The sequence below is a fragment of the Malaclemys terrapin genome, chromosome 15 (genome assembly GCF_027887155.1).
Source record: "Malaclemys terrapin pileata isolate rMalTer1 chromosome 15, rMalTer1.hap1, whole genome shotgun sequence".
Lineage (NCBI taxonomy): Eukaryota > Metazoa > Chordata > Testudines > Emydidae > Malaclemys > Malaclemys terrapin.
In genome coordinates, this window is record NC_071519.1 from 4,763,326 (window position 1) to 4,788,287 (window position 24,962).

Below are 24,962 nucleotides of genomic sequence, written 5' to 3' on the forward strand. Positions count from 1 at the left end.
TGTTCTGTTCACAGCTCTGACACCGCAGAGCCTTTAGCCATGTCCCCTTTCCCCCTCCTCTTTCTTAGCAGCCCCAAATATACCTGCAGTGCATGCCCGTAGTCATGAGTCTAGGGGCTCGGTGCCACCTCTTTTGTATCCCATGGGAGGGGGAAGAAGTGAGATTGTGTACTGGTCAAGGCCAGGCTTTTCTTTGGCTTTTAGTGTGTCTTATTCCTCCCCCATCTCCGTCCTCACCCCTTCCAACTGGTTGCTTTACCTTGGTTTGAGAGAGGAGCCAGGCAGCCTTCCAGTGTATGCTCCTATATTACACTCCCATCATACCTAGTAACACTTTAGCTGTATCCCTTAACTTTTCCATTATATTAACAAGCCCATCTGGCTGGGCAGAAGCAACATACCGTGTCTTTGTTCTTTGTTCACACATATTAGTACAGATATAAGAGCAGGGGTTGGCAACTTATGGCATGCATGCCAAAGGTGGCATGCAAGCCGATTTTTGATGGCATGCGGGGCGGGCTGAGCCACTCAGCCTGCCGCCGCTCTGGGGGTTCCCGCTGCTGGCCCCTTGCCAGCCGGGGTCCCGCCGCCGATCCCACTCAGCACCCGCTGCTGGCCTGGGGGAAGGAACCCCAGGCTGGCAGCGGGCTGACACCCCAGCTGGCAGGAGCCGGCAGCCAAAACCCCAGAGCGGCAGCAGGCTGGGCTGCTCAGCCTGTCACCGCTCTGGGGTTCCTGATGCTGGCCCCTTGTCAGCCAGGATCCCACTCAGCACCCACTGCTGGCGTGGGGAAAGGAACCCCTGGCTGGCAGGAGCCGGCAGCTGAAACCCCAGAGAGGGTGGGCTGACCTGCTCAGCCTGCCGCCACTCTGGGGTTCTGGCTGCTGGCCCCTTGCCAGCCGGGGTCCCCACTGCAGCCCCACTCACCTTGCTTCAGGTTGGAGTTCCAGCGCAGGCCCCCTGCCAGACAGGGTCCAGGCTTCCAGCCCTGCTCAGCCCTACCAGCCACCAGCTCCACTCACCTCAGTTGCCAATCTGGGGTTCCAGCCGCTCACCTCCTGCCAGCCGGTTATCAACTGATAACTCAGAAGCCTGTGTGCAGCTTAAAGTATCCAAATACGTGCCAGACATTGGAAAACTCAGCAAGGAAAAGAAAGGGCAAGAATCACACTAAACTGATAAGTTCTGCATTTTAATTTAATTTTAAATAAAGCTTCTGAAACATTTTGAAAACCTCATTTACTTTACATATAACAGTAGTTTGGTTATATATTATAGACTTATAGAGAGACCTTCTAAGAAACGTTAAAATGTATTACCGGCACGCAAAGCCTTAAATTAGAGTGTAAACATGAAGACTCGGCACACCACTGCTGAAAGGCTGCCGATCCCTGATATAAGAGTATCAAAAATCAAACACGAAATTCTATCTTGGGCTAACAAACAGGCCTATATACTAACAGGGTCTTGGCCAGATTAGCCACATTGCCACTCTTTGGGACTTTTCTTCTAACTTCTCCATTTTTCATCTATTTAAAGGATGAAACAATTAAAGAAAGGTGAAAGGAGAGTAACTCCATTTCCTGCAAAACCTTCAGAGATTACAGGGTCTCTGTGCGCCGACATCCCCAGCAAATCACAAGGACATGCGGCACAGGCTTTTGTGCTGCAGCAATTGCAGTCCAAGCAACCGCTTGCCAATGCCATTCACAGCAGCCTTTTCATCAACTCCAGGCTCGTGGTTTGATTTTTTTCCAATGCTCCTCTGGAAAAAAGCCTTTCCCTTAACAATGTATTAATTAGATTACTGATGGAGGTCTCATGCGTTTTCTAGAAAGATATAGTAAAATGTGAGCAGAGGTGGTCATGGAATGATAGAATCATAGGGTTAGAAGGGACCACAAAAGTCATCTTCTCGGCCTGAAGTTGTTTAAGATCTTCATTAATTACCTGGATGTAGGAATAGAGAGAACACTGACAAATTTGCAGACAACTTTGCCTACTATTTCTCTGAGTTGGTTGAAATCCGTCTGTCTGAAGTCCAGTGCTCTTGTTTTGCTGTTCTCATGTCTTCCTTTCCACAGGATCTTGAATTCTATCAGATCATGATCACTTCTCTCCCAAGTTCCCCACCAGCCTCACATTCCCAACTAATTTACCCCGTTAGTCAAAACCAGATCCAAAATGGATAACCCCCTGGTTTCCTCAACTTTATGAATCAGAAAGTTGTCCTCTATGCATGCTAAGAATTTTCAGGCCATATTACATTTTGTTGTAATAATCTTCCAATAGATATGTATCCCAGTATATTCCGATATTCTTGTCCCACATACTCATAAAAACTTTGGAGTGTTTCCACACAAACAGTGAATATATGAAAATATCCAAAATTGTTAATTAGAATGCTCTCAGTGTCTACCAGGATAGTATCCCCTGTAATTCAGTATATTTGTGCATGATGTGAGCAGGACATCCAAGGCCTATCGCTTCCTTTTTTAAGCTCATGTTTACTTTGGTGTGCAAATGTTTTCTTCCATGTCTGTATCAACCACCAAAATTTGTTTTTGTATTATCTGCTTCCATACTTATTCAGAACATTTATTATCTCAGCTGCAATAAGTTCTGATGTTTCTTCTTTAAGTTTGACAAAATCCACAGGTTTAGTTTGCAGAGACAAACTGCCTTCATAAGCCTTGAAATTGCGGTTCAAGAGAGGAAGCAATTTCACATATCTGTGATTCAATGCACTGACAGTGACATACATTCAATATTTTTCAGGTTGTCAATTAGTTCATCATTGCCTATGGAGCAAAAGCATTTGCAACTATTCCTTCACACTTTGTCTATGCACATCAGCATGAGCACTAAAGGCATTTACTATTCATTTCTGCTTTGTAGTCCCTCTGTCTATATCTTGGAACCAAAAGCTTGATCTGAAGTCTTGATATGAGTGTTCTTCTCATTTGACACTAAGGGTATGTCTACACTACGAAATTAGGTTGAATTTATAGACGTCGTTTTTTTAGAAATCGTTTTTATACAGTCGATTGTGTGTTCCCCCACAGAAAATGCTCTAAGTGCATTAAATCGGCGGACTGCATCCACAGTACCGAAGGCTAGCATCGTCTTCCGTTCAGAGACTGCGGAAAAGCTATCCCACAGTTCCCGCAGTCTCTGCCGCCCATTGGAATTCTGGGTTGAGATCCCAATGCCTGATGGGGTAAAAACAGTGTCGTGGGTGATTCTGGGTACGTTGTCAGGTCCCCCCCTCCATGAAAGCAACAGCAGACAATTATTTCATGCCTTTTTTTCCTGAGTTACCTGTGCATACCACAGCAAGCATGGAGCCCGCTCAGCTCACCGTCACTGTACGTCTTCTGCGTGCTGGAAGATGTAGGACTGCATTGCTACACAGCAGCAGCTCATTGCTTTTTGGCAGCAGACGGTGCATTACGATTGGTAGCCGTCGTCGTCGTATTCCTGGGTGCTCTTTTAGCCGACCTCGGTGAGGTCGGTCAGGGGCACCTGGGCAGACATGGGAAGTTTTTGGAAAGTCTAGGGGACAATTTCCTGGTGCAAGTGCTGGAGGAACCAACTAGGGGCAGAGCTTTTCTTGACCTGCTGCTCACAAACAGGGAAGAATTAGTAGGGGAAGCAAAAGTGGATAGGAACCTGGAAGGCAGTGACCATGAGATGGTCGAGTTCAGGATCCTGACACAAGGAAGAAAGGAGAGCAGCAGAATACAGACCCTGGACTTCAGAAAAGCAGACTTTGACTCCCACAGGGAACAGATGGGCAGGATCCCCTGGGAGAATAACATGAAGGGCAAAGGGGTCCAGGAGAGCTGGCTGTATTTTAAAGAATCCTTATTGCGGTTGCAGGAACAAACCATCCCAATATGTAGAAAGAATAGTAAATATGGCAGGCGACTGGCTTGGCTTAACAGTGAAATCCTTGCTGATCTTAAACGCAAAAAAGAAGCTTACAAGAAGTGGAAGATTGCACAAATGACCAGGGAGGAGTATAAAAATATTGCTCAGGCATGCAGGAGTGAAATCAGGAAGGCCAAATCACACTTGGAGTTGCAGTTAGCAAGAGATGTTAAGAGGAACAAGAAGAGTTTCTTCAGGTATGTTAGCAACAAGAAGAAAGTCAAGGAAAGTGTGGGCCCCTTACTGAATGAGGGAGGCAACCTAGTGACCAAGGATGTGGAAAAAGCTAATGTACTCAATGCTTTTTTTGCCTCTGTCTTCACGAACAAGGTCAGCTCTCAGACTGCTGCACTGGGCAGCACAGTATGGGGAGAAGGTGACCAGCCCTCTGTGGAGAAAGAAGTGGTTCGGGACTATTTAGAAAAAACTGGATGTGCACAAGTCCATGGGGCCGGATGCGCTACATCCGAGGGTGCTAAAGGAGTTGGTGGATGAGATTGCAGAGCCATTAGCCATTATTTTTGAAAACTCATGGCGATCGGGGGAGGTCCCGGATGAATGGAAAAAGGCTAATGTAGTGCCCATCTTTAAAAAAGGGAAGAAGGAGGATCCGCGGAAGTACAGGCCAGTCAGCCTCACCTCAGTCCCTGGAAAAATCATGGAGCAGGTCCTCAAGGAATCAATTCTGAAACACTTAGAGGAGAGGAAAGTGATCAGGAAGTCAGCATGGATTCACCAAGGGCAAGTCGTGCCTGACTAACCTAATTGCCTTCTATGATGAGATAACTGGCTCTGTGGATGAGGGGAAAGCAGTGGATGTGTTATTCCTTGACTTTAGCAAAGCTTTTGATACGGTCTCCCACAGTATTCTTGCTGCCAAGTTAAAGAAGTATGGACTGGATGAATGGACTGTAAGGTGGATAGAAAGCTGGCTAGATCGTCGGGCTCAACGGGTAGTGATCAATGGCTCCATGTCTAGTTGGCAGCCGGTTTCAAGCGGAGTGCCCCAAGGGTCGGTCCTGGGGCCGGTTTTATTTAATATCTTTATTAATGATCTGGAGGATGGTGTGGACTGCACTCTCAGCAAGTTTGCAGATGACACTAAACTGGGAGTCGTGGTAGATACACTAGAGGGTAGGGATCGGATAGAGGGACCTAGACAAATTAGAGGATTGGGCCAAAAAAAACCTGATGAGGTTCAACAAGGACAAGTGCAGAGTCCTGCACTTAGGACAGAAGACTCCCATGCACTGCTACAGAATAGGGACCGAATGGCTAGGTAGCAGTTCTGCAGAAAAGGACCTAGGGGTCACATTGGACGAGAAGCTGGATATGAGTCAACAGTGTGCTCTTGTTGCCAAGAAGGCTAATGGCATTTTGGGCTGTATAAGTAGGGGCATTGCCAGCAGATCGAGGAACGTGATCGTTCCCCTTTATTCGACATTGGTGAGGCCTCATCTGAAGTATTGTGTCCAGTTTTGGGCCCCATGCTACAAGAAGGATGTGGAAAAATTGGAGAGAGTCCAGCGGAGGGCAACAAAAATGATTAGGGGTCTGGAGCACATGACTTATGGGGAGAGGCTGAGGGAACTGGGATTGTTTAGTCTCCAGAAGAGAAGAATGAGGGGGGATTTGATAGCTGCTTTCAACTACCTGAGGGGGGGTTCCAAAGAGGATGGAGCTCGGCTGTTCTCAGTGGTGGCAGATGACAGAACAAGGAGCAATGGTCTCAAGTTGCAGTGCGGGAGGTCTAGGCTGGATATTAGGAAACACTATTTCACTAGGAGGGTGGTGAAGCACTGGAATGCGTTATGTAGGGAGGTGGTGGAGTCTCCTTCCTTGGAGGTTTTTAAGGCCCGGCTTGACAAAACCGTGGCTGGGATGATTTAGTTGGGAATTGGTCCTGCTTTGAGCAGGAGGTTGGACTAGATGACCTCCTGAGGTCCCTTCCAACCCTGATATTCTATGATTCTATGATTCAGCCAGGTCATTCCCATCTTCTGCTGATCACCCAGGGGATGATGATGGCTAGCAGTCCTACTGCACCATCTTGTGGTGAGCAGCCAGGAGATGATGATGGCTAGCAATCGTAATCAGGGCCGGCACTTCCACTAGGTGAGCCTAGGTGGTCGCCAAGGGAGGCAGGATTTGGGGGGTGGCATTTTGCCACCCTCGGCAGAAATTCGGTGGCGGGGGGGGGGGGGTCCTTCCGCTCTGGGTCTTTGGTGGCTCACCCGCCGCCGAAGTGTCCCGAAGATGCGGAGCAGAAGGAACCACGCCGCTGAATGCTCAGAGGAGGAGCGCTGCCGCATAGGGCGGCAAAAACCCTGATGCCGCTCCTGATTGTAATGCAGCATCTTCTGCTGAGCACCCAGGAGATGATGATGGCTAGCAGTCTTACTGCACTGTCTGCTGCCAGCCTAAGATGTAAAAGATAGATGGAGTGGATCAGAACAAGAAATAGACCTAATTTGTTTTGTATTCATTTGCTTCCTCCCTCCCTCCCTCCCTCCGTGAAATCAACGGCCTGCTAAACCCAGGGTTTTGAGTTCAATCCTTGAGGGGGCCATTCTGTGTGACAGTTGTGTGTGTTTCTCCTTGATGCAAAGCCACCCCCTTTGTTGATTTTAATTCCCTGTAAGCCATGTCGTCAGTCGCCCCTCCCTCCATCAGAGCAATAGCAGACAATCATTTCGCGCCTTTTCTCAGCCCAGACGCCATAGCACTGGGATTGTGGAGCCTGCTCAGATCAGTGCAGCAATTATGAGCACTTTCAACACCACACGCATTATCCTGGAGTATATGCAGAACCAGAACCTGCCAAAGCAAAACCAGGCGAGGAGGCGACAGCAGCGCGGTGATGAGAATGATGAGGACATAGACATGGACATATACTTCTCACAAAGTACGGGCCCTGGCAATGTGCACATCATGGTGATAATGGGGCAGGTTCATGCCGTAGAACGCCGATTCTGGGCCTGGGAAACAAGCACAGACTGGTGGGACCGCATAGTGTTGCAGGTCTGGGATGATTCCCAGTGGCTGTGAAACTTTCACATGCGTAAGGAACTTTGTGACTTGCTTTCCCCTGCTCTGAAGCACCAGAATACCAAGATGAGAGCAGCCCTCACAGTTGAGAAGCGAGTGGCGATAGCCCTGTGGAAGCTTGCAATGCCAGACAGCTACCGGTCAGTTGGGCATCAATTTGGAGTGGGCAAATCTACTGTGGGGGCTGCTGTGATCCAAGTAGCCAACGCAATCAAAGAGCTGCTGATGTCAAGGGTAGTGACTCTGGGAAATGTGCAGGTCATAGTGGATGGCTTTGCTGCAATGGGATTCCCTAACTGTGGTGGGGCGATAGATGGAACCCATATCCCTATCTTGGCACCAGAGCACCAAGCCAGCGAGTACATAAACGGAAAGGGGTACTTTTCAATGCTGCTGCTGCAAGCCCTAGTGGATCACAAGGGACATTTCACCAACATCAATGTGGGATGGCCAGGAAAGGTACATGACGCTCGCATCTTCAGGAACTCTGGTCTGTTTCAAAAGCTGCAGGAAGGGACTTTCTTCCTAGAACAGAAAATAACCGTTGGGGATGTTGAAATGCCTATAGTTATCCTTGGGGACCCAGCCTACCCCTTAATGCCATGGCTCATGAAGGCATACCCAGGCAGCCTGGACAGTAGTCAGGAGCTGTTCAACTATAGGCCGAGCAAGTGCAGAATGGTGGTAGAATGTGCATTTGGAGATTTAAAAGCACGCTGGCGCAGTTTACTGACTCGGATAGACCTCAGTGAAACCAATATTCCCATTGTTATTACTGCTTGCTGTGCGCTCCACAATATCTGTGAGAGTAAGGGGGAGATGTTTATGGCGGAGTGGGAGGTTGAGGCAAATCGTTTGGCTGCTGATTACGCGGAGCCAGACACCAGGGCGGTTAGAAGAGTACAGGAGGGCGTGGTGCGCATCAGAGAAGCTTTGAAAACCAGTTTCGTGACTGGCCAGGCTACGGTGTGACAGTTCTGTTTGTTTCTCCTTGATGAACCTCCCCCACCCGTTACAGGGAGTAGTTCACTCTACTTCCCTGTAAGCTAGCCACCCTCCCCTCCCCCCTTTGATCACCGCTTGCAGAGGCAAGAAAGACACTGTTGTTTCACATTCTTGCATTCTTTATTAATTCATCACACAAATGGGGGATAACTGCCAAGGTAGCCCGGGAGGGGTGGGAGAGGAGGGAAGGACAAGGCCACACTGCACTTTAAAACTTAAAAACTTTAAAACTTGTTGAAGGACAGCCTTCTGTTGCTTGGGCAATTCTCTGGGGTGGAGTGGCTGGGTGGCCGAAGGTCCCCCCCACCGCATTCTTGGGCATCTGGGTGAGGAGGCTATGGGACTTGGGGAGGAGGGCTGTTAGTTACACGGGGCTGTAGCAGCGGTCTGTGCTCCTGCTGCCTTTCCTGCAGCTCAGCCATACACTGTAGCATATGAGTTTGATGCTCCAGCAGCCTGAGCATTTACTCTTACCTTCTGTCAGCAAGCTGACGCCACCTATCATCTTCAGCCCGCCACTTACTCTCTTCAGCCTGCCACCTCTCCTCGCATTCATATTGTGCTTTCCTGCACTCGGACACTGTCTGCCTCCATGCATTCCGCTGTGCTCTGTCAGTGTGGGAGGACAGCAGGAGCTCAGAGAACATTTCATCCCCAGTGCGTTTTTTCGCCTTCTAATTTTCGCTAGCCTCTGCAAAGGAGAAACATTTGCAGCTGGTGGAGGAAAAGGGAGAGTGGTAGTTAAAAAGACACATTTTAGAGAACAATGGGAACACTCTTTCATGTTAAACTTTGCTGTTCACATTGCGTAACACATGTGCTTTCGTTACAAGGTTGCATTTTGCCTCTTATATTGAGGGCCTGCCAGTTTGGTGTGAGAGATCACTCATGCAGTGCCAGGCAAGAGAATTCGGCTTGCAGGCAGCCATGGTAAGCCAGTCTTTTGGCTTCTTTAACCTTCATAACATGTGGGAATGGTTTCAAACAGCAGCGCCCTCATTTCCCATACCAAGCGGCCATTGGGTTGGCCATTTAAAATGCGTTGGCAATTTAAAAGGAGGAGCTGCGGTTTGCGGGTTAGTGTGCAGCACAAACCCAAATACCCCCCCCACACACACACCCAATTCTCTGGGATGATCGCTTCACCCCTCCCCCCACTGCGTGACTAACAGCAGGGAACATTTCTGTTCAGCCACAGCCAAACAGCCGAGCAGGAACGGACACCTCTGAATGTCCCCTTAATAAAATCACCCTTTTTCAACCAGGTGACCATGAATGATATCACTCTTCTGAGGATAACACAGAGAGATAAGGAATGGATGTTGTTTGAATGCAAGCAAACACCGGGACCATACGCTGCCATGCTTTTGTTATGCAATGATTCCAGACTACGTGCTACTGGCCTGGCGTGGTAAAGTGTCCTACCATGGCGGCCGGAATAAAGCAGCCCTCTCCAGAAACCTTTTGCAAAGGCTTTGGGAGTACATCCAGGAGAGCTTTATGGAGATGTCCCTGGAGGATTTCTGCTCCATCTCCAGATACGTTAACAGACTTTTCCAGTAGCTGTACTGGCTGTGAATACTAGGGCAAATTAATCATTAAACACACTTGCTTTTAAACCATGTGTAATATTTACAAAGGTACACTCACCAGAGGTCCCTTCTCTGCCTTCAGAGTCCGGGAGCACACCTTTGGTGGGTTGGGGGGTTACTGGCTCCAGGTCCAGGGTGAAAGACATATCCTGGCTGTTGGGGAAACCGGTTTCTCCGCTTCCTTGCTGTGAGCTATCTTCAATCTCTTCATCATCATCTTCCTCGTCCCCAAAACCTGCTTCTGTGTTGCGTGCTTCTCCATTGATGGAGTCAAAGCACAGGGTTGGGGTAGTGGTGGCGACATCCCCTAGCATGGAATGCAGCTCATCATAGAAGTGGCATGTTTGGGGCTCTGACCCGGAGTGGCCGTTTGCCTCTCTGTTTTTTTGGTAGGCTTGCCTTAGCGCCTTAATTTTCATGCGGCACTGCTTTGTGCCCTGTTATAGCCTCTGTCCTTCATGCCCTTGGAGACTTTTTCAAATGTTTTGGCATTTTGTTTACTGGAACGGAGTTCAGCTAGCACGGATTCGTCTCCCCATACAGCGATGAGATCCCGTACCTCCCGTTCAGTCCATGCTGGAGCTCTTTTGCAATCCTGGGACTCTATGATGGTCACCTCTGCTAATGAAATCTGCACTCACCTGCACCTTGCCACGCTGGCTAAACAGGAAATGAGATTCAAAAGTTCGCGGGCCTTTTCCTGTCTACCTGGCCAGTGCATCTGAGTTGAGAGTGTTGTCCAGAGCGGTCACAATGGAGCACTCTGGGATAGCTCCCAGAGGCCAATACCATCGAATTGCGTCCTCACTACCCCAAATCCGACCCGGAAAGGCCGATTTCAGCGCTAATCCCCTCGTCGGAGGTGTAGTAAAGAAATTGATTTAAAGAGCCTTTTAAGTCGAAAAAAAGGGCTTCATCGTGTGGACGGGTCCAGGCTTAAATTGAGGTAAGGCTGCTAAATTCGACCTAAAATCATAGTGTAGACCAGGCTTAAGAGACTTAAGGAGTTTGTATCATAGGTTCCAAGACCAGAAGAGACAGTTATAATCATGCAGTCTGACCTCCTGTATAACACTGGCCATTGAACATCCCCAGAATAACTCTTTGAGCAGATCTTTTAGCAAAACATCCAACCTCAATTTAAGAATGGTCAGAGATAGAGAATCCACCATGACCCTTGTAAGTTATTCCAATGGTTAGTTACTCTCATGGTTAAAAATATACACCTGATCTCCAGTCTGAATTGGTATAGCTTCAACTTCCAGCCATTGGATCATGTTAAACATTTCTCTACTACATTGAGGAGACCAGTATTAAATATTTGTTCCCCACTTAGATATTTATAGATTGGGATCAAGTCACCCCTTAACCTTCTCTGTCTTAAGCTAAATAGATTGAGCTGCTTTAGTCTATCCCTATAAATTGTGTTTTCTAATCCTTTTATCGTTCAGCTAGATCATATCACCACAACTGCCACTGCTCTAGGTGGGCAACTATTCTCCACACTTCTAGTGAGGTCTCTTCTGACAAGAGAGGGTGTGTGTGTGTTAGGACCATCAAGCATTACTGCTGGCTACGCAGGGAGAGGAGAAGACCCCCCATATGAAGAAAACAAACTCTCCAGTCTATAGAATCTACGATCTGACTGGGCTGTGAGTGTGAGTCTACAAAAGCATGTCTCGTTGCTCTGCTGGGGTTTTGAACAGAAGCCAGAGAAGGATGATAGGCAAATAGCCTGGAGGCCCTGCATTGCAACCTTTAGTATACTAGAGTTTAGCATCCCATTAATCAGCCACAAGGTGGCGCTGTGTGTGTAAAATACCTCCTTTAAATGAACTCCTGGTAGAGCATAAAAGATCTAAGGCTGAACGCATCTGGTGTGTGTGTAAGCAAGCTCTGTAGCCAGTCCCTATCTAGTACAGAGGAACGTCATTACCATCAACTCAGTGGCATTTCTCTGTCGGTGGTCGGGGCAATCACGTGCTGATGCATTTTTTCTTGCATATTGTAGTCTATAATTTTCATTCACAAACACAGTGAACAAAACAGAGATCAAACCTCACAGAGCATAAATGAAGGTACCTCTCACGTTCGGCAGAATGTGCCATATTAGAGATGAGATTTGCACCTCTCTTGATAGACAATGTCAGCTGGGAGGGGAGTGTAACATGGACCAACCAGCTTTACACTCCCACGCATTCTGGAACTTTGTCACTAGTGCCTGTCTGTGTAATTGAAACCATCCCACACCCGACTCCCTGCCAGCCCTGACCTAAGGCTGACAAATTCAGCTTGTGTTTGGATTCTATCAAGCAGAGCAGTGAGATCCAGCAAGCATTTTTGACTTCTTGCAAGAGTTTTCTTGAAAAGAGAGAGGGAGAATGTTTGTGAGTAGCATGTTTGGCCACTAATATTACAGCACTAAAAACAAGAGAGACAGGAAGTTTCATAGTCAGCAGCATTTCCACCTCTGTAGGGACACCCAATGAATTTCTAATCCATCGCATTAAGCACTCAGCCAAAATGACCTAACATCCAGTTTCTTCACGACCCTTCAGTTGAGTTCTCTGTAGGAGGGAGCTTCTAGGAATTGGTATTCCTGGCTGCAGGTTGGGTCTGGCTTCCCCCAGCCTTTGGATCCACGTAATACATGATCCCAAGGGGAGCCATCTCCTAGAGCTTCCCCATGTCCTGTGGAGCTCAGGACAGTGAGAAACATGTAAGTCATCTGTAAGGTGAAAATTTATGTAAAACACGACAACGTTTCTCCTTTATTTGCGGTAGAGGGAAGCCTCATAGTTCCTATACAGCCAAATATTGATATTTCTATGGATGTCTGCTTATACAGGGAAATTGACAGTTGATATTGATATCAGCAATTTCTGGGTATTATTTATATAAAGATGTGCTCTTTAATTGTCTATCAAATGTATCATATTCAGCAGCATAGTATCTGCTCACTTTTATCAATATGTATGTAGAATGGATATCAACTACTCTCTGAATTCACACATGGGCATGGTCCTCCCCTCCTCTTGCCCTGCCCTCAGTTGCTCTGTGCCATTTAAGCCTTTCCTTAGAGCTGTCAGCAACAGCTGCCTCTGCTCTAGGGCCCAGAGGAGGAAAGGTGTGCTGGGCTCCAGCCGGGGATTCTCTCCCTCCTGCCTTTCCCTGACTATTAAGCCTGGCCCTGGTACTGCTTCTCTTAAGTGCCATGTGGGCAAGAGGAAGAGCGTAGCAGCTGCAGGTACAAGGACCAAACTTGTGGGCATCAGGTGAAGTAGCAAGAAACGCAACCATCAGGTCAACCCGCAAGAATCTCTCTCCAGACTGTTAAATTCTAGGGCCCCAACCTATTGCAGCCAGCCTGTTGAACCAGCTGGACCAAAGCCCTAGCTCTAGCGAGCATCAGTGTCCAAGCAGGAAGGAAAAAACTCACGCTGGTGCACCTAGGAACAAGGAAATCAAGCACATTGAGCTCCAAGGCTTTACAGCAAACCATCAGAGGAGTGAAGTTCTGGAACAGCCTTCCAAGGGGAGCAGTGGGGGCAAAAGACCTATCCGGCTTCAAGACTAAGCTTGATTAGTTTATGGAGGGGATGGTATAATGGGATAGCCTAAATTTGGCAATTAATTGGTCTTTGACTAGTAGCAGTAAATATGCCCAATGGCTTGTGATGGGATGTTAGATGGGGTGGGATCTGAGTTACTACAGAGAATTCTTTTCTGGGAGTCTGGCTGGTGAATCTTGCCCACATGCTCAGGGTTTAGCTGATCACTATATTTGGGGTCAGGAAGGAATTTTCCTCCAGGGCAGATTGGCAGAGGCCCTGGAGGTTTTTCGCCTTCCTCTGCAGCGTGGGGCACGGGTCAGTTGCTGGAAGATTCTCTGCATCTTGAAGTCTTTAAACCATGATTTGAGGACTTCAATGGCTCAGACACAGGTCTGATTCAGGAGTGGGTGGGTGAGATTCCCTGCGTCGTGCAGGAGGTCAGACGACATGATCATAATGGTCTCTTCTGACCTTAAAGTCTGTGATTCTATTTTAAGCACCACGAGGAAGCTTCACTCAGGGCTGGACCACTGAGGCTCAGCACCAGGAGGCTGAATTTGAACAGCCAGAGACCAGGGCTATTAGAGGGGGGAGAGTGCGGGGCCATATGGATCACGGATACCTTGAGGCAGCAATTTGAAGCTGCAAGCCACTAATTTATTGCTCTGTACAGCAGTGCAGTGTACTAATGCTAGGAGGGGACTGTGATTGGTGCAGACCCTGCACTATGAAGGGTTAAGAAAATTTCCTGTTGCTTCGTAGGGATCTGTTTGCTTTCAGGTAATGGAATAAAGACTGCTTTCAAACCAAAACTATTCTTTTATTAAAAAGCAACCACTGGAGGAGAGAGAAACAAACAAAAACACATCAGCACTGTGGGGAATGGGTAAAAGGTTACACATCTTGTCAAGTAATTTTCCTCCTAACAGAAGATTTATTTTAAAATGTATCAAAATAAATTCCATTAGAAATAGAAATAATTACAGTCCATACTGGGTCTCTCTTCTCGTACATGCTATTTCTCTCACATATTCCCCCACTCTAATTCCTTTGGAGTGAGGTTTTAATTTCAGGATTAACCACCATTTCCGATATAGTAGGAGGGGGCAGGGAGAGAACTAGAAGAAAACCTGAATCATATTGTAACACTGAAAGTCATCACAGAATCAGCCTCTTACACTAATTAACTTCATGTTTAATTTCATTGTTGCTGGTAACAATTTATTCAACTCTTACAAAATATAAACCTATAGGGCAGTTTTCTCTTAATTCCCATTTCCATCCCGTGAGCTTTGTGTGAAGTCACATTCTACAATAACCTAGAAGCCTTCCATTTCTGTGAGTTCATTTCTCCCTGGGTCTTCTCCCAGAAGTGTGGGTGGAAGGGGTCTCTCACTATGTGGGAAGGCTGCATCATGAAAAAAACCACCTGTGCTTTTTCACACTTTCTAATCTTTCAAAGTAGCAAGAGGTGGAGAAGTGATACAAATGCATTAGATTCAAGGGTAAACTAAGAGACCAAACCACAGACGTTGGACTCAATATTCATATATCCTGCAGTCTGAACTTGGAATCTGATACATTCCCTCATTGGCTATAAATCATTTGCCCAGTATGGAAGTGCTTCTTGCCCAACAAGACAGCCAGACTGGGACCCATAGGCATGGAATGGCTCTGAAGGAATCAGCTGAAAGAGACAGTTGTTCCCAATTTAATCATGGCATCCTTTAGGAGCGTGATCAATGCCACTTAACTAGTGAGCAGCGTTCTACAAATAGTTTACCTGGGCCACAGGTCACCATAGCTTCCATCTCTGGGGTGAAAATCAACCACTCGTACCTGCAATTTCTACCTGACTTCTTGTCAAATCTTTGACCTTACTTGGAGTAATTTTACACTTCCCTGGCGTAGAATTCTTCACCAACCACACAACATATCAGTAGCGATAGTGAGGTATAACTCCCCCAAATATGCCCTTTTATTTCTTTAATCTGGTGGCACAGGTTTAAATTAGGGACTAAATTCAGGTGCAGCTTAGATTCCCTGTAAAACACCAAATGTCAGGTATCTATTAAAAATAGGTTTCTTTCTGCAGCTATATCACACTCAACATGGATTTCATTTTCTATACATTTGCAGCAGCATCTCCCAGGAGTGAGCTGAACAGAAATGTCAGTTCCATTTTCCCCATCTCTACCTAGATAGGGATTGCATTTCCCAAATAATAGGCAACATGCACCTGATTAGGAAGGAGATATCTTCAGGGGTGACCTCCTGTAGAGCCCATGCCACAACTGCTTTGGGAGCCCAATGCATGGGTATTTTGCTTAGTTCCAAGTCATTCACTAGGGAATCCTCTTCCCCACCCTTTAGAAATAATATTGACCTAACCAACTGAACAAGAGAGGGATTGCGATGGTGATGAGGAATAAGGGAATCCCTCTGATTTACCCTATCTTCTTCTGTTACAGAGGGTGAAATGACATTTTTCCCTATCCCTACCCTGTTCCTGCTCTTTGTTATAGTTCAATATATTTTAAGTGAAGGAAATGGTAGTAAAAATATCTGCTCTCCAGCACAACCTGAAGCAACATCAGAGCAACTGGGAATGAAACAATTTGTTCCCGAAGGGGGAACCTGATGACTAACAATTGCTTTGAACTGGGGGAACAGTATAACCGTGATGCTGAGGGTTTGTTTAGACTAGGAAAAGTGATGGAGTTTAGGTCAGGTCAAGGGGAAAGCTAATGCCAAACCCTGCACCTGGGCTGCATCTGCTCTACAACTACAATTGTCTTTTTACACCAAGATCACTAACTTGAGCAGCCAACGCCATGTACAGTCCTAGTGGATGTAAAGCACAGGTAGTTTTTGCCTCAGTGTAGCTTGTTGGGATCAAACCTCTCCCTCCCACCTGGAGCGGATGAACATTCCTGGTTGGAGGGACACACACTCCTATGACTCAAAAGGAAAGGAGTTGATAGAAAAGATCACAGGATGGACCCCAAAGAAGGTGAGCTGCAAAAGGCAGAAGCAGGCAACTCATCTGGGGGAGCTGAGAGACCACGGTGAAGATGGTGCAAAGATCACTCTGGGAATTAGCAAATGTGATTTTTTTTAAAAGAAAAATCTTTGGCCAGCCCTAGTCAAGGCATTTATTACAGTTCTCTCTCATGTGGATCTTCTGATGTCTAATAAGGATTGAGCTCTGATTGAAGCTTTTCCTGCACTCAGAACACATATAGGGTTTCTCTCCTGTGTGGATTCTACGATGTTTGATGAGGTCAGAGCTATTATTGAAACTTTTCCCACACTCAGAACATGTGTAGGGCGTCTCTCCTGTGTGGATTTTCTGATGTGAGATGAGGGCTGAACTATCAATGAAGCATTTCCCACACACAGAGCACCCATAAGGTTTCTCACCTGTGTGGATTTTCCTATGTCTGATAAGGTTTGAGCTCTGATTGAAGCTTTTCCCACACTCAGAACACGTGTAGGGTTTCTCTCCAGTGTGGGTTCTCCAATGTCTGATAAGGGTATAGCTCTGATTGAAGCTTTTCCCGCACTCAGAGCACGTGTACGGTCTCTCTCCTCTGTGGATTCTCTGATGTGTGAAAAGGTCTGAGCTCCCACTGAAGCTTTTCCCACACTCATGGCATGTGTAGCGTGTCTCTTCCAAGTTGATTTTCTCGCGTGTAATAAGGTCTGAGTGGCTCCTCAAGTTTTCCTCTGGCATCTGCTCAGTCTCACAGGCTTTTGCTTTTTCTGGGAGTGCACAACTCCAGGAAACATTCCCTTTGGATCTTCCTGATAACGTCCCATGTGGTTTTACTTGCTCAGCATCTTCCTGCTGGGGATTCTCCTCATTCTCACTCACCATCCCAACACCTGAGGGGAGACAGAGAGAATCCAGACATAGGTCACTCTCTGTGCCGGAGAGAAAGGAAATCTCAGAGACAGGAATTGAAAAAGGGATGAACAAACCAAAAGATGTGTGGGAGAGATCAAACCTATCAGGAGCTGATTTTCCCCAAACCCTTCCCCAGAAGAGGAAGGGATCAGTTTTGGTCCACATCTCACCAGAACACTCAGGGAAAAGTGAGATTGGGGAAGGACCTGCTGCCAGTTTTCAGTCAGGATAGGTGGGAAGCCATGAGTGACATCTGCCTAATGATTCCATATCTGCAAGGAACAATCCTGAACTTGGACAGCTCACAAGGTCTTTGTAGGGCATCCCAAATGTTTCCTGCATTTTTGAGTTGGTTTAACCCAGGGGTAAGCAACCTATGGCACGCGTGAGAGCTGATTTTCAGTAAAAAGAACAGGAGTACTTGTGGCACCTTAGAGACTAACAAATTTATTAGAGCATAAGCTTTCGTGGGCTACAATCCACTTCTTCGGCTGTAGCCCACGAAGGCTTATGCTCTAATAAATTTGTTAGTCTCTAAGGTGCCACAAGTACTCCTGTTCTTTTTGCGGATACAGACTAACACGGCTGCTACTCTGAAACCTGATTTTCAGTGGCACTCACGCTTCCTGGGTCCTGGCCACCAGTCCGGGGGACTCTGAATTTTAATTTAATTTTAAATGAAGCTTCTTAAACATTTTAAAAACCTTATTTACTTTACATACAATAGTTTAGTTATATATTATAGACTTATAGAAAGAAACCTTCTAAAAATGTTAAAATGTATTACTGGCACGCAAAACCTTAAATTAGGGTAAATAAATGAAGACTCGGCACACCACTTCTGAAAGGTTGCCGACCCCTGGTTTAACCAATTCCTCACCTGTGCAGGCAGCTCTCGGGAGCACTTCTTTCTCAGAGTCCTGGAGGTCTGGGACCCACGGCTCTTCCCCTTGTTCCAGCTGCGAGATCACATCAGGTTTGGAAACTGGAAACCCTACTCAAGGCAAAGAAAACAAGGGAGAGCAGTGGAATTTGTGGGATACTTGTCACAAAGAATATTGAATGGTTTTACCCCCAGCTCATTTTTAGTCAGTAACATCTGAAGACCAGCTTCCTTGTCTCAAAGTGGCAGGAGAGTTGTTATTATAAATCATATTCATTACCTTAGTGCCTAAGACCCATTGTGCTAGGCAAAGTACAAACACAGAAGAGTAGATGGCCCATGCCCTGAAGAATTTACAATCTAAATAGACAAGACAGACACAGAATGGGGGAAGGGGTAAAACCCACTGTTAGAATATAGATATTCAGGCCTGCCTGTAAAGCCTATACTTTACGAACTTAGGTGTATTTTTAATCACTTAGCTAGTTACAGGGATATAAAAACAAAGAATCAAAATCACAGTCTGCCTGTGTATGGGCCTTTTCTCACTAGGATAGTCTGAGGCCTTGTTCGTAGGCTAAGCAGCAGGGGCAGCCATAAGCACACATCCCAAACCAGTCACACTGAAATAAGGTGGTATTGGGTTGTTAGAAAGATGATCCTGTCCTGATAGTGCCCATCACCACCAGATAAAGAAACAGATCTTAAGATGGTTAAAGAAAACTTAGTTTGATAGCACTCTGTCTAGCAAGAAATCACTTCTCAATGGTTGTGGTTTTGAAACTCTCATTTCTGTATTGTTTTATCTTTATGGCCACCATTTTTTCTATTGTTAATCTGTCTAGTTCTCTATTTTTTTCTGTCTGCTGTATAATTAATTTTTCTAGATGTAAGTTAATTAGGGTAGTGGGATATAATTGGTTAGAGAATTATGTTACAATATGTTAGGATTGGTTAGTTTAAATTTCAGTTAAGGTATAGCTGAGAATATTACTATATAAAATAGAGGGGGAAGAGAAATTGGAATCATGTTTTTTAAGGGGGGGGGGGGGAACAGGAACAGGGAACGGGGAACAAGGCTCTGGAGCATCAGAGCTGGGAAGGGAACGCTGGGGAACAGACTCTATCGGAGTATAGATATAAGCCCGAATGGTGTGAAGGTCTTTGGAGTATGCTTGCTTGGAAACTAACCTCAATAAACATTGCATTATCTGCACTTCAGACTTCTGGTCTTTTGCTACTTGCTGTCTGCGTGACAAGAACCAGGGAAGCAGGAGGCCCTCTAACAAAACTGACATGACCTGATAACTAAGAGGTAAGCCTTTAAGGAAAGTTTTAATACACTTGGGAACTGATCAGGGATTCCCACGAGGACTGATGAGGGGGCCATGGTAAATACACATTTAGATCCTTTTCTTGTTTTATATCCTTTCCCCATCAGACACACTGTCATGGATCCATAGGATCTGTGCAATGCCTGAGCTTTTAAACAGTCCTTGGGAAGCCTCTGGCTTCAACACTCCTATTTCAACCTGTGAGCTCTGCCAGCAGGTCCAGCTGAACGACACTCCTGTTCAGAGACTGTTCCTCATTCAATGCACGGAGTAAGTTTTTGCTGTGACACTGGGCAGACTTTTAAAACACAGCAGGGTTTATTAGTCAACTGAAACACAGCATTGGAAAGTCCTTAGATTAGGACAGAGAAGCAAAGAAGACAATGTATTCCATACTGGGCAATGCCCTTGAGCCATTCTGCTGTAGCAAACAGTTTAGTTTCCTTTCACTTTGCCTGTCCATTTGTCTTCGCTCCAGTAGAGCTCCCTGCATCTGCGAGCCCAGTTCTTCCTGCTCCCAAAAACATAACGAGTCCATGTATGCTTCACTCAGCCAAGCTGAGATCCTCCCATGGAACAATTATTCCCTTGTCTCTGTCGGGTATTCCACTGATGTAGGTTGGTCCCAGCCAGTCCTTAATGACCCATTCATATCACCCCATGACAGCTCCATGACAAAACACCTCATGTCTCCTGCTCTTTATAATCATAGCAATACCAATCACAGAGGGAAACTGAGGTGTGTGTTGACATCATAGGAGTATCACCAAAATTCCCACCTCTATCACACACACACACTGCTCACAGCCCTTGGAGAGAAAGCAAAGCACAGGAACTGGAAGTTAGTTCAGTGAACACAGTGGAAGACAAGCTGCAATCCTCAAACCCTGATCAAAAAGGAGAGACATGTGGGTCCCTACCCATAGAGAGGTGCTGGCTAGAGACCTGATACCTGACAGGGCATTCCTTGAGCAGACCATGGAGGCAGGTCAAAGGCTTAGCTAACCCAAAACTGTGACATCGCAAAAGCACATTTTGGGGAATTAGGAAATCTACTGACTCAGGTGTAATGGGAGGGAGAATTAAACTCCCCCCAGTGTGTGGAGAAAGCTGGGGAATTAAACACTAAAAATTCAGGAGCAACAGCCTCTAACTCTTCCGGAAAAGGAGAATGTAAGAAACAAGAACTGGGCCACACCACCTCAGGAGGGACAGGCTCAGAGATCCAAGGAGCCTGGAGGGAAGACAGATTGTGGCTGCTGCAGATGGGGAGAGGGGGGAAAAAGACTCTTTCCAAACTCTCACTCCTGTTGACCCTGATCTGATTTTATGACCTAGTCTCATGTCTTGTGGGCAATTTTATATTCACTAGAGGTAAAATGTCATTATCAGAGTATTGCTTATTAGCTTGGAATGTGCATGGAGGGGCAAGGAGGTGAACATAAATAAATGGGTTATTAAGTTTGCTACAGTTAAGGGCCTTATATTAGGTTGATGCTTTGTGGGAGTAGTTATGCTGAAGTCTGGGATTTACCTGAATAGACCTAAGGAGAGAATCCCAGGTCAGATATTTTGCACCCTGATTTTGAGAGACTAACGAGGAACCACAAACAGGTGCAATACGCCACAGGATTCTGAAAGAAGGAAGTTTGGGGCGGGCTTTAGCAATTAGGTTGCTATGCAGTATCTCAGCAGTTGGACCACATTCATATATTGGAATTATTAATAAATAAGTGATGTAAATCATTAGTATTAATGCTTGATGCTTAATTATGGACTTCCCAAAGGCCACATATGGGTTGGGGCAGCTATTGATATTATTGTAATAAGAGTAAAGGAGCAGATATGGTATATAGCCGTACTATTACCATAAGGAAGCAGATAAAATACCTCTCCTAGTTACCCTTTTTTCATTTTGTCAGGTCCCCGAGACAGTGTAAACTGAAGCAGGGCCTCCCTTCTGATGGGCTCCCTTGTCCCTCGATCTTTGTTTCCAATTGTGCCCATAACTTGTAAGTACGCACAGTGCAAAACCCTCTTTACTATACTTATCTTAGTCTAATCGTTATGTGTATTGATCCTTGCCTATGATTTAAATTATAACTGTCTGTATTAAATCAAGTTTCTGTGTGTTTCACTAAATTTCATTTTCTCAATTAACTGAGTAGCCATGTATAAGGGCAAGTTGTACCCCTAATACATTTGTGCTCATTTGTGCCTAGGTAGTGGCCCTGCTATGGGAGGGAGGAATGCAGCAAGGACTCAAGATCGGTGGCCGGGGTCGCTGTGCATAAGGATGGGGAGGTTATATTGGGAGGGGGGGTAACGAGTGGGAGAGGGAGGTCAAGAGTTAAAATAACATTTGAGGAAAAAATGTTTAATGAAGTGGAACTGAACAGAAATAAAACTGGAGTGTAGGCTCTAAAGCAACAAGGCTTGGGCAGGGATTCAGGGTTAAAGGTATGGGATCTCCCACAGCTCTATATCCCCAAACCTCTCCTCCCTCCCACTGACCCACCCAGCCCACTTCCTGGCTGCCCTTCCTCCACACTCCCTTCCCCACCTTCCCACTACTCTCAGCTATCACCACCTCCCGGCACTTTGGGAGCTTCTTGTGTTCCCTCCTCGTCTCTCACTACCTCATCCCTCCCAGCTGCTTCTTAGCTCTTAGCCTGCACACACCTTCCCCATGTCCAAGCACCCCAGAATTATCTACTCCATCCCTTCTCCTCCCCTTCCATGGCTCTGTTCTCCCTTCACCCAGGGGGTCCTGAATGGCAACATTATACGCTCTCCTATCAAAAGAGGAGCTCATCTGACTGTCACACAAGCCATGCATCAGTCATCGACCTATTTACTCAATTTAGAATTCTACAGGTGGCATATTTTCCTCTTAAAATGAGGAAAAGGCATGAAAGCTCTAGTTATTAATGTATCCAATAAGGATACATTAAATGCAATTTTAAAATAACTGACGGCACCAAAAAGGCACATGTCCAAATATTATTCTAGTGGCTGGGAGATAAACTAAATAAAGGGGGACAAGGAAACTTGTCAAAACTTGTATGACAAATAAAGCTATAAAGTTATTACTACTCAGGTTCTTTAGAGACCCCACAGATTCTAATAACCGAGGGGACAGGACTCCTTACCCAGCAAGACCACTGTCTCATAGTTCTCCTGCATGACATCCCTGTAGAGGTCTCTCTGAGTGAGGTCCAGCAGAGCCCGCTCTTCCCTGGTGAAATACACAGCCACTTCCGCGAAAGTCACCGGCCCCTGAAAGAGCAAGAGTCCAACACTCAGTACCTGCTGCCCCACTCACAACCCCACTATTCATGGAACAGCAGCACTAGGTAAATGGAAGCTTTGGGAGGCACATATTAACAGAGTCCCACCCCACCTTGCTTCGAGCAGCCAGGAGGCATCAGAGGGTAGAAAGAGAGAAACTTGTGTCTCCCAGCTGACAGACGGAGGCAGGGTCTTCACATTTATCACATACCTACTAGCCAGAGCTTGATATAGGAGATGAGGCTGTCTCTGGACCCTGCTGGTGGCTCCCTGGTAGGAATCCCAACACTCTCCAAATAAAATATATGGAAGAAAGGGGAAGTCAATAGTAAAGAATATAAGTTAGAAGGTCAGTACTGTAGAAAATTGGTAAGGGAAGCTATCAGAAATCAATGACCAATCAATGAAAATAAGAAGAAAGTTTTTAAAAGTATATTAATCCTAACAATGGTAGTGGTAAATTACTATACAGAAATGGCAGAATTATCAAAAATAATACAGAAGAGGTAAAAGTCTTCAATAAATATTTCTCTCCTGGATTTGGAGAAAAACAGATGATGTACTCATATCATAAGATGTTGACAACGACACACTTTCCATTCCAACAGGACTTCATGAGCTATTAAAGTTAGACATGTTTAAATCAGCGGGTCCAGATAACTTATATCCAAGACTTTTAAAAGACCTAGTGGAGGAGCATGGTGGACTATTAATGTTGATTTTAATTAGGACTTGGAACACTGGGGAAATTCCAGAAGACTGGAATAAAGCTAATGCTGTACCAATACTAAAAAGTGTAAAAGAGATGACCCAACTAATTACAAGAGTGTCAGTCTGACATCTATACTGCACAAGATAATGGAGCAGCCGATACTGGATTTCATTAATAAAGAATTAAAGGAGGGTAATATAATTAGTACCCATTAACAAAGGTTTAGTGAAAATAGATCCTATCAAACTAACTGGATATCCATATTGGAGGAGATGAAAAGTTTGGTTGCAGCTAATAGTATTGATGTAATATACCTAGACTTCTGTAAGGCATACGACTTGGTTCAGCATAATATTTTGACTAAAAAACTAGAATGATACAAAATAAACATGGCATACATTAAATAGATTAAAAACTGATTGTAAATGGGGAACCATGGTCGAGTGGATTTATTTCTAGCAGGTTCCGCAAGGACTGGTTCTTGGCCCTGTGCTATTAACATTCTTATCAATAACCTAGAAGAGAATATAAAATCATCACTGATAAAGTTTGCAGTTCCCACAAAGATTGGGGGTGGTGGTAACTAATGAAGTGTCAGATTCTGGCTCCAGCACTGCGAGTCTGGAAAGTTTTCCCAGACCTGGCTGGAGGGTTATTTCCTGTTCCACAAAGAGGGGAAGTTCCAGTCCCAACTCCTGTGCCTTGAAATTAGGCCCTATCTGACACTACACCCCATATTCATCATAGTGGTATGATTATAATATTATTAGGACATAATTATGATGCATTTTGTGCAAGATACATCATGTGTGGTGTCACTGGAAAAGTTATGATTTGCTCAATATGATTATCTTATTTGTGTGCGTGAATCACGTTTGTATCTGAAGTTATGGATATTGACTATGTATCTGTATTTCAAATGTGCTTACTCTGGGTAACACCCACAACTAGTCTTTCAGGTACAACAATGAAGAAGCCAGACAGCGCTGATGGCTCATCAACAAAGACAATGGACCATGCAAGAGCTTAGCACTCAGTTGGGCATGCTAGGGCATGTGACCAGACCACATGACACTGAACGCCATTTTGGTACCTGTATTTTTCCACAAACTGGACTGGGAATTCAGTTTGAAACAAAGGAGTCCCACCATATAGAAAAGGTACATAAGGTGGGGTGTGACATCATCTCTTGGCCTCATTCCCCACACAAGAGAACTTCTGGAAACACCTGAGGAACAAAGACTGAACTGGGGGAAGTGCTGGTCCCAGGGTACAGGGATTTCTAGCTTGTGTATGGAAACTTGGTGGACTGCTTCTATCATCAGTTAGGTGAGAAATTGCTAATTCAAATTCTATCCATCTAGTATGTTAGGCTTAGTTTGAGTTTTTGGTTATTTGCTAAGTAATCTGCTTTGATCTGTTTGCTATCACTTAAAATCTATCTTTCTGTAGTTAATAAACTTGTTTTATGCTTTATCTTAACCAGTGTATTTTGAGTGAAGTGTCTGGGGAATATCTCAGCTTGGTTAGCGCACAAGCTTGTTGTGCATATCTTTCCCATATCGAGGGGAAGGCAAACTGTATTAATGAGCCTACATTATACAGATCCCTGTGCACTATAAGATGGTATAATTCTGGATTTATACTACAGCAGGTGTGCAAGGTTGGGGAGCTGGGAAATTGGCTGTTGTCTTCTATC

General features: G+C 45.6%; 1 protein-coding gene and 1 long non-coding RNA gene across 6 annotated transcripts in view; one reads left to right on the top strand and one right to left on the bottom strand.

The window, feature by feature from the left end:
• Positions 1 to 13,932: 13,932 nt before the first annotated feature.
• LOC128823075 (zinc finger protein 34-like) overlaps positions 13,933 to 24,962 on the bottom strand; it is a 28,802-nt gene continuing 17,772 nt past the window's right edge. For 3 of the 5 annotated variants that reach the window (XM_054005154.1, XM_054005153.1, XM_054005152.1), the window contains 3 exons: positions 22,413 to 22,539; positions 17,924 to 18,037; positions 13,933 to 17,021 (listed from right to left, as the gene is read on the bottom strand). In XM_054005154.1, the coding sequence (XP_053861129.1) occupies positions 16,276 to 17,021; positions 17,924 to 18,037; positions 22,413 to 22,539 (987 nt within the window). In that variant the 3' untranslated portion in view covers positions 13,933 to 16,275. Of the gene's footprint in view, positions 17,022 to 17,923; positions 18,038 to 22,412; positions 22,540 to 22,762; positions 24,221 to 24,962 lie in introns of those variants that run through there. The other 2 variants (XM_054005155.1, XM_054005156.1) reach the window with 2 other exon arrangements.
• LOC128823133 (uncharacterized) lies at positions 18,050 to 24,293 on the top strand. Its single transcript, XR_008441685.1, has 3 exons — positions 18,050 to 19,241; positions 21,183 to 21,272; positions 24,215 to 24,293. It is a non-coding gene; the product is annotated as an uncharacterized LOC128823133 (long non-coding RNA).